The 9,520-nt window shown below is 25.8% G+C and overlaps 5 protein-coding genes across 5 annotated transcripts; 2 read left to right on the top strand and 3 right to left on the bottom strand. All coding sequences in view use genetic code 12, as the record gives it.

Moving 5' to 3' along the window:
* Positions 1-223: 223 nt before the first annotated feature.
* On the bottom strand, positions 224-949 carry FIG1 (Fig1p; the record flags this gene model as incomplete). Its single annotated transcript, XM_051764917.1, has 1 exon — positions 224-949. The coding sequence occupies one exon, from the start codon at positions 947-949 to the stop codon at positions 224-226; it is 726 nt and encodes a 241-aa protein (XP_051622415.1).
* Positions 950-1,304: 355 nt separating this feature from the next.
* KGF54_000423 (putative acyltransferase) lies at positions 1,305-2,240 on the bottom strand (the record flags this gene model as incomplete). Its single annotated transcript, XM_051764906.1, has 1 exon — positions 1,305-2,240. One exon carries the CDS (start codon positions 2,238-2,240, stop codon positions 1,305-1,307), a length of 936 nt encoding a protein of 311 aa, XP_051622414.1.
* A 1,495-nt stretch (positions 2,241-3,735) lies between these two features.
* On the top strand, positions 3,736-4,140 carry KGF54_000422 (uncharacterized protein; the record flags this gene model as incomplete). Its single annotated transcript, XM_051764895.1, has 1 exon — positions 3,736-4,140. The coding sequence occupies one exon, from the start codon at positions 3,736-3,738 to the stop codon at positions 4,138-4,140; it is 405 nt and encodes a 134-aa protein (XP_051622413.1).
* Positions 4,141-4,926: 786 nt separating this feature from the next.
* Positions 4,927-7,074, top strand: QDR3 (Qdr3p; the record flags this gene model as incomplete). Its single annotated transcript, XM_051764884.1, has 1 exon — positions 4,927-7,074. The coding sequence occupies one exon, from the start codon at positions 4,927-4,929 to the stop codon at positions 7,072-7,074; it is 2,148 nt and encodes a 715-aa protein (XP_051622412.1).
* A 34-nt stretch (positions 7,075-7,108) lies between these two features.
* EXO84 (exocyst subunit) lies at positions 7,109-9,265 on the bottom strand (the record flags this gene model as incomplete). The annotated part of the gene is made up of 1 exon (XM_051764873.1): positions 7,109-9,265. One exon carries the CDS (start codon positions 9,263-9,265, stop codon positions 7,109-7,111), a length of 2,157 nt encoding a protein of 718 aa, XP_051622411.1.
* Positions 9,266-9,520: the final 255 nt, after the last annotated feature.

The raw sequence follows: 9,520 nt of genomic DNA, 5'->3' as shown, positions 1-9,520 counted from the left end.
TTATTCGAATATTGTTGACAATAAGTCCATTGATCACACTAAGATGATAACAAGCTGTACAGCTGCAATCATAAGGGCTACTTGATTAAGCATTAATAAAATATTAAGTTTACTGAAGTTGATAAATTTTGTAAATTTTAAAAATTTGGTTTCAAATTAAAACTGAACTAAAGAAAATTATGAAACGTGAACAATATATAAAAAAACCATAACTTAATAAAAATCAAACTTTACCACCATTAGCAACACGTTTAGTTCTAAAATCAATCCAATTCAGCAAAACCATACACAAAAACACAACAGAAATAAAACTAAAAGCAACCCAAGTCATAATTTCAGCTCTACTACCATTAGAACTCATAACTAAACCAAAACTTGATTCTTGTAATAATTTAGTTGCAGATTTACATGATTGAACTTGAAGCATAGCACCTAACCCCCAAAGCATCATATTTAAAAAACTAACAAGTAAGCCAAATTTATTCACCACCAAACGTCCAGGTAACGGTAATAATATGTAGCATAAGATTAATAAACATAATAAAGTTAAAATTATTGATGACATTAATAAATGTGGATGAACTATATCTTTAAAAATTTGAGCAATATTTAATAAATTAAATTGATTTGATAAAAAAGTTAAAGTATATGAAGGTATAGAATCTAATGTTTTATAAGTAGTACATTTTAAATCATTATCAATAGATAAACAAACTCCTAAATACCCAATTTTAACAGAAATATCACTTAGTGTAGTGGTGGAATTTGAATTTAGAGTTAGGTGTTGATATAATGAAGATGATGAATTAAATTTGTAGTTGATAAGATAAACGTTGGAGTAATTTGATGATGAATCTATACAACCCAATAATAAAAATGCTAACAAGACTGTTGATATGAATTGAAGGATTATTGTTAATAAGATTATTGACTTTGATAAAACAAACATTTTGATGATGATTGATAAGTTTCAAAAAAACTGAAAAAGCTAAAGGTTCTAGATAGATTTGGCATTTTATTTATATTTGGACAAATCTAGACTGTTATCTTGAAACAAATTCTAAAAATAATAATTTTTTTAGTACGAATCCATGTTACACAAAACTCATAGTCAACAAAAAATTCTGAAACAAATCGTTTAATGAAACACATATTTTTTTACCAAATTAGATTTAAAACAACTAATGAGTTAAATATAAACGTGCAACTAAAGTGGCTATAACGTTTCAAAATTGATCTACAACATCAAGCAAAACCGAAAAAAAAAAGATTTAAATCTAGAACAAATTTTAATTTATCGTTTTCTATAAAGTAAAGCTAATAATTAATCTAATTAATGAATACAAAATTAAAATAGCACTGCAAATTAATAAAAATGGTTTAAAAATTTCAAATGAATTTTTCATTTTAAAATCTCCAATTATATGTTTTGAATTTTGTGGGTCAATTCCCCATTGACCAGTTTTGTAAAAATTATCCATTAATTTATCCTTTTCATACCAAATTTTTAATAACCAATCTTCAAATTTTTGTAAATTTTCCGAGGAGATGTCATCTATATCATCAACGTATTCATCCCCTAATGGAATATCTTCAATTTTAAAACCTTTTATATAATAATTTATAACTGGGGGTCCATAACCTTTCAAATAAAATCGTTTTAATGAAAATAAAATTTCACCATATTCATTTTCTTTTAAACCTGAATATGCAGTAGTAATATCATATACTATTTCAATTGATCCTCTTAATTTTTGTAATGCTAAATATAATCCTCTAACTCTTGGTAATAATACATGTTTTAAAGGTGGTAAACCTTTTGATAATACATATTCTGCTGATTTTTTAGTTGTTCTATCTGATGGGACAGTACCTTCTGGAAATAAAATTAATTCATATGGCCAAATTTTAGTTGAATCTTTACCCAGCGGCCACTTTTTAATAGACTTTTCGGTTGAAGTTAATAATTTATATCCATTTGCTGGCCCTTTACCTCTTGCATTTGCATCAATTTCTAATAATTGATTAGTCAATATAATTTTATCTTTCTCCCATTTTCTTGATAAAAATAAAAAGTTAAAATTTTTCATTCCATATCCCAATACTGGTATTTTGGATAAATCTTTTAATATAATAAATACAAAATCACTCATTTTGGAAGTATAAGTTAAAAACCAAAGAAATAACCAATCAGTATAAATTTGATGATTTGATATTAATATGGAATTTGGCTGTAACATAGTATGTATGTTTTGTGATTCATCTACTTTATATTGTTGTGAGTTAGGTACTGAATTTTTATTTAAAGTTATTGAAATTTTACATGGATTTACAATTGATGTTATCCAACCTAATAAAATCAAGAAATGAGTTTTAGTTTTATTTATTATCGATTGTTTATGAATTATGTTAGTTCCAAATATATATATACCACACAATTGAGTAAATACTATTGATAAACATCCAATTATAAATAAGGGTATAATGATAGCTGTTCTAATAACAACAACTGGTAAAAGATGTCTAAAACTCATTTTTTTCAGTTTGAATCTATCATTAAGTTATGAGATCAGACACTTGATTCAATTTGAGTTTTGTAAATAATTCTAATTCGTAATAATTGATTATGAAAATGAATAAGATATGGAACAAATTCGTTGTTGTAATTGATAAAATTGTTAAAATGTTTGGTTGTAAATATAATTTTACTATAAATAAATGATACTAAAGAAGGCAAATGATTTTGTGTAATAATTAACTTTTAAATATTTGTTGGCTTTTTAAATAATTCATTAATTTCAAGTCATTTAATTTATATACAATTACAATCACACATCTATTACTTAATAAGATTTAGTGTAAGACAAAGAGATAATGTAGACCAGTTATGATTTAATTTAAGATTTAAAATTTTTAGTTAAATAGATTTTTCTCTCTTTACTTGAATTAAATTATTTAAATATCTAATAATAATTAAATTGTTAAACATGGAGTAATAATAATAATAATACTGAGAAAAAATGACATAAACTTATCACAAGAAAAAGACTAAACAAATTTCTAAACTCCATAAATTGACCCAATTTATTCATAAAGACGATATCACCTTTTTTCTATTATTATTTAGAACTTAAAGAACGAAATTGACAATTTATTTTTAAAAAATTGATGAAAACCTATTGTTAGTAGTTTACATTAATTTACTTTTAAGCCACTGTATTGAAAGAAACTTGGAAATTAAGTCCATTTCAATTCAATTATCGACCAAAATTAATACTTCGTTTAAATATATGAACAATTCTTTGCATACAGTATAAGATTCTGTTGAGCTATTTTATTGGTAAAATGAATTTTAAAGGTCTGAAACTGTCCATTTTAAATTTAAAACAAAAAGTTGCAAAAACTTCATCCACATTATAATTTTAAGTCCGTTCTAATAAAGTTAGATCTCTAGATTTTCGAATTTCCTAATAAATCTAAATCTGAAGATCTCTAACAAAGATTTTAAAGTATTAAAGAAGTTCATCTTCAGTAATATTTCAATAAAAATTCATTAGAATGTTGTTTAAACTTATGCAAGTACATGTATTTCCACTGAACATATTATGAATAGGTACTAGAAAATGATTAAAGCTTTCCTTAAATTATTGCAAATTAACATATATGTAGATGATATATAAGTTTCCAAGCTTCTCATATCAACACGATAAATCTCATTATGATCTCTATAAGGAGATGGTTAATAACTCAAATATTGATAAAAGTATACCTTTAAGAGATCAAATACCAGAGTTATTAGACGAATTTTATAACGATGAAGTAACAAAGCCAGAAGAATCTCATCAAAAAAGCCCACCGGATTATTTACCACCTTATGAATCTATAGTTAATCAAGATTTTGATAACCAAGAATTTAATAATCAAATTTTGACAGATGAAACTTGCTATTTAGTTAATAATAATACATTTAAAGATGAAAAAGATCTTGAAAATGGTAAAATTATTCAAAAAAATAATGTACAACGAACTCCAACAGATCATTCAATAAGTTATAAAGATATAGAAGTATGGATTCCTTTGATTATGTTTTTTGCAATTGGTATGATAATTTTAGGAATTATTTTGCCTGGATTCACTTGATTTTTGAAACTATATATATAAATATATAAATAATTTAATTTAATTATATATAATTGTATAAGTTATATATTGCAAAAATTAAAGATGATTACTACAATTAATACTTGCACATACTCTTTTTTAATCACTTTATTTAAGAAATTGTTTTCGTTTGTTGTTTATGAAGAATTAGAATTTTAATTGCAAAATATTAATAAAATGTATTAATTGTTAGCGCCAAATCGGATTTATTATAATCTTATTAATATTACTATCTAACATTATAATACCGATTACATAATAAAAATTGATTAGTAGATTTAAATTTTAAAACAATAAGAATAATAGATTGAAGAAGTTATTATTATATATATGACATAATCTTTGCAAAGTTTTCAAAGGATTTAAACTAATTTAAATTGAAATATTCATTAACAAATATTTAATTCATATTAACTTCTTCTTCTTCTGAAGTATTTAATAATTTTCAATTCAAGTCAATCTTGTGATACATATAATTATAGAATAATTTAACACAAAATATCAAGAGGCTAAATTATATATCAAAATATATTACGTTTTTTTTTTTTTCCTTATAACCCCACCAGTTTTGAAAGAATTAATAGATCTTTAAAGTATTCCATGATAATTAACAATATTTATAACACAAGAATTAGTTTTATATAATTAGAGATCATTATCATTTATATCATTCATATCATTACATTTTCATTTATATTAATTTTTCAAATTTTTATATGTCATTATATAACAAATTTATAGAATTTGCGCTAATTTTTACAACAAATGTCAAATAATAATCATATACATAATCATAACCAAAATGAGAACAACAACCATAATAATAATAATAATGAAAATGAACATCACCATCACCATCATATAGAGCCACCAATAGTTATTAGTTCAGTAAATGATCCAATAGATTTACCAGATTCAACATCAATAGCATCATTAGCATCTTCAGAAGAAGGTTCAATACATCATAATCATAAGCAACATCAAGTAAACCCTATACATCACAACCACTCAAAAAGTAGTCATTCTTCTCAACATCTGCCAAATAATCAAATATTAGGACCCTTAAGTGATTTAGAAAAAAGTATAACATCATTTGAAAATTTACAAAAACAACAAGAAAAAGAAAATTTACAAAGACAACAAACTTCATTAACTACAAGTTCTAAAAAAACTTTAATAGTTCCAAGACCTGAAAAAAGAGGATTATTAGCTTCTTTAGTTTTAGTACCTGAATATTATGATGCAAGAGATTATTCACCCAGGATTAAATATTTAATTGTATTTTTAATTGCATTTGCTTCTATAACTGGTCCAATGGGTACTTCTATTATGTTACCTGCTATAGATGATATAGTTAAAAAATTACATACAACAGGAAGTGAAGTTAATGTATCTGTTGGTATATATTTATTATCATTAGGTATATTCCCACTTTGGTGGTCATCATTTAGTGAAAGATACGGTAGAAGATCAGTTTATATAATAAGTTTTGTATTATTTGTTGGGTTTTCTATTGGAACAGCATTAGCGCCAAATATTTCTGCATTAATCGTATTGAGAGTACTACAAGGTGGATCATCAGCATCAGTACAAGCTGTGGGGGCAGGTACAATAGCAGATTTATTTGCACCACAAGATAGAGGAGTAGCAATGGGATGGTATTATTTAGGTCCTTTAATGGGACCATTTTTAGCTCCCATTTTAGGAGGTGCAGTATCACAAGCATGGGGTTGGAGAGCAACTCAATGGTTATTAATGATTTTTGCATGTTGTAATCTAATATCAATGACTTTTTTGTTACCTGAAACTTTAAGGAAAGTTGATAATATTAACGCTATAAGGAATCTTATGCAACAACAAGAACAACAAACTCAAGATGATGAGAAAGAAAAATTTGATTCTGATTCAAGTGATCAACAACATGCACATGAACCACCACAACAATTAAATGATGAAACTTTACAAAGAGTTGCAACTAATTTAAGTAGACGATCTAGTGCAAGATCAGTTAATTCATATATAGAAGATGGTGATGATGAAGGTCCCATTGTGGATCCTGTTATGCCTACATTATCAAGATTAACAACAAATAGATCAACTTATTCACGTAGATTACAACAAGATTACGTTACTGGAGAAATTCGTAAAACTACATCACATATTTCAGAACATCCTACAATTAAAGAAAATAAATGGTCACAATACAAAACAACAAGTTATGATTTATTCATACGACCATTACATTCAATTATATTATTAAAACATCCACCAGTAATATTGGTAATAATGTATTCGGGTATATCATTTGCAGTTATTTATTTTTTTAATATGACTATTTCATATCAATACGCTCGGCCACCTTATAATTTTTCACAAGTCATTGTAGGATTAATGTATATTCCAAATTCAATTACATATTTAGCAGCATCAATGATTGGTGGGAGATGGAATGATAGATTATTAAATAAATACGCTGAAAAACATGGTGAATTAATACCTGAATCTCGTATTTCATGGAATATTGTATTAGCTATTATTTTATACCCAATGGCATGTTTAATTTTCGGTTGGACTATAAGATATGGAGAATTTTGGATAGTACCATTAATAGGTACTTCATTGTGTGGATTTGCATCGATGTTAGTCATTGGAGCAACTGTAACTTATTTGGTAGATACTTTACCTGGTAAAGGTGCAACTGGAGTAGCATTAAATAATTTAATTCGTCAAATCTTGGCTGCTATAGCTACATTTATTGTTGAACCTTTATTAAAAGCTATTGGAGCTGGGATATTATTTAGTATATTAACTGGGATATTAACTGTTGCAAGTTTAATATTGTTATATTTGAAGAAAAAAGGTGGGTATTTTAGAGAGCATTATGATTTAATGAAATTGTATGAAAAATTATAAAATTATTATATAGAAACTTATTATTTATTTTAATTTATTTGAGATTTAAAATTGGTGCAAATATATAATCAACATTTAAACCAACTATTTTTAATTCATCAAGTTGTAAATTTACAACTCTTTTAAATTCTTCATATAAGATTTCATCTTTAATTTGATAATCTGATCCATTAAAAATTAATAAAGTTCCATATAAATGTTTTTTAATTTGTTTAAATAATTTTTGAAATTCTTCTATACACCAATCTATTAATCCTGAAGAATCAATATAATTTGAATCACTTTTATTTAATATTTTTTCTATTTTTTCATTATATGTTAACACTGTTCTTTTAACTATTGATACGTTTATTACCATTAAATTGGATAAGTAATTTATAACGTCAACTTTTGTTGAACCTTGTAGACCAACTATTAATTTTGAGACTGTTTTGGATAAATATAATGAGGTAGATTCAAGGTATGATTGAACTCCTGTTTCTAATTGATCTAATTTATCAAATACTATCATTATCAATTCAATTTCATGTTGTTTTAATTTTGAAATATTATTTTGTAAATCAAATAATAAATTTTTAATTATATCTTCTTTTCTATTAAATATCTTGATTTTGGATACATCAAGTAATAAAAGTTCATCAAAGTCTAAAGTCTTTACATAATTTTCTATCTTAAGTAATTTTTTCTCAATGTGAATTAATAAAGAAACAGCATCAGGAATTTCATTATGTGAAATATCAATATCAACTTCATCTAATTTATCTTCCAATTGTTTGATTTCGTTGAAAAATTGTGACTTTTTAGGTGTTAGATTTGTAGTCTTACCAAAATCATGTGATCTATTTCTTGAATGAACTTTTGCACTTATATCATGTAATAAAAATTCACTTGAATTACGTTTATGACCACCACTTACTCTTTTCTCATCTTCATGTGAGCCTGAATTTCTTATACTTTCTCTAAGTTGTCGTTTTTCATCTTTGGATTCATTTGCATCTTCTGAATTTCTTGATCCATTTATTATTCTTTGATTATGTACCATATCGTTTTTCCCCTTGTTGAAAGCTTCAGTTACTTTTATTAAATGATCATATCTATCAGTCAGATAAACATAACTCAAGGATTTAGTTTTGATGTTGATAAAATACAATGAATCATCTTTGGGTGGTTTGATTTGAGTTAATGTAACATGAGTTAGTGGGAAACATTGTATAGCTTGTAACCTATTAGATTTACCACCTGATGAATCAACTATTCTTTTAGTAGCTATCAAGATCACATCATTTAGAATAAATAAATGACCTGCATTATTTGGTTTCCAAGTCCCTGGATTAACTTCATGCCATCTTCCACTCTCGGCTAATACATGTCTACCAGGAATTGGTTGTATAAATTTTGAAGCTCCATCAACATGTTTAAATAATGATTGTAATTCTTTTGCCCACATTTTTTCTAGAACTAAGATAGATGATCGATCTTTACTGTTATTTTGTCTTTGTCTTTGTTGTTGTTGCTGTTGCTGTTGTTGTTGTTGAGGGGTATCATATTCTAACTTTAATCTTCTATCTGCAGAATCTTTAACTTCATCAAATAATTCAAACATATCTTTAGTGGTAGTTCTCATATTATCCAATTCCTCTTTAGTCTCTTTTAGGTCTTTAGTTAATTCCAATATATTCTTTTGATTCTGATTTATATTTTCTTTTATGTCTCGATCAATCAATTGTTTTTGTTTAACTAAAGATTTATAATAATCATCAACTTCAGCAGCTGACCCCTGGCCTAATTCATTTATGATTTTTTGTTCAATAGTTAAAGGTTTAGAATCTAATCTGGGCAATGGTGGAGCATTTGAAGTATCAAATTTGTTCTCAGCATATGATGATTTTCTTTGTTGTTGAGCTGCTTGATGAATACTCATCCTTCTATTATTTCTTGCTGCATCTGAAGTTGGCACACGTAGTAGACTATTATTACTGTTATTATATTGATTATTTGAATAAATTTGATTTGGATTTAAAAAATCTGATTGTTGTTGATTTTGTTGTTGTTGTTGTATATTATTGAAATTGACATAACTTCTATTGGTCTCTGTTCTACCTAGATTTAAATTTGCATTTGCATAAGGGTTAACACTTTCTGATTTATTCTGCCATACTGCTCTACTTTTCCTATTTCTTAGTTTCTCCATTGAATTTGATTCAATTGAATTGATTTATTTAATTTGAAAAGCTAGTTGATCATGGATATCTGTAATTATAAAGTAACAAGTTTAACTAAAAATTTACGAGGGGAGTTTGGTAGCATTTTTCCACAAAACTTTGGCTTTCATATTTTCAAACTTGATGTTGGTGTAAGCTGGAGACTAAATCAATAATTGATAAATAAAATATATAATAAACACAAGTCAGAGAGTTCTAAGGTTAAAACTACGATGGAATTGATA

Source organism: Candida jiufengensis (genome assembly GCF_024610255.1).
Source record: "Candida jiufengensis strain CBS 10846 chromosome Unknown scaffold8, whole genome shotgun sequence".
NCBI lineage: Eukaryota > Fungi > Ascomycota > Pichiomycetes > Serinales > Debaryomycetaceae > Lodderomyces > Lodderomyces jiufengensis.
The sequence above is the reverse complement of the archived record's forward strand: the minus strand, read 5'-3'. Positions and strand labels throughout refer to the sequence as shown.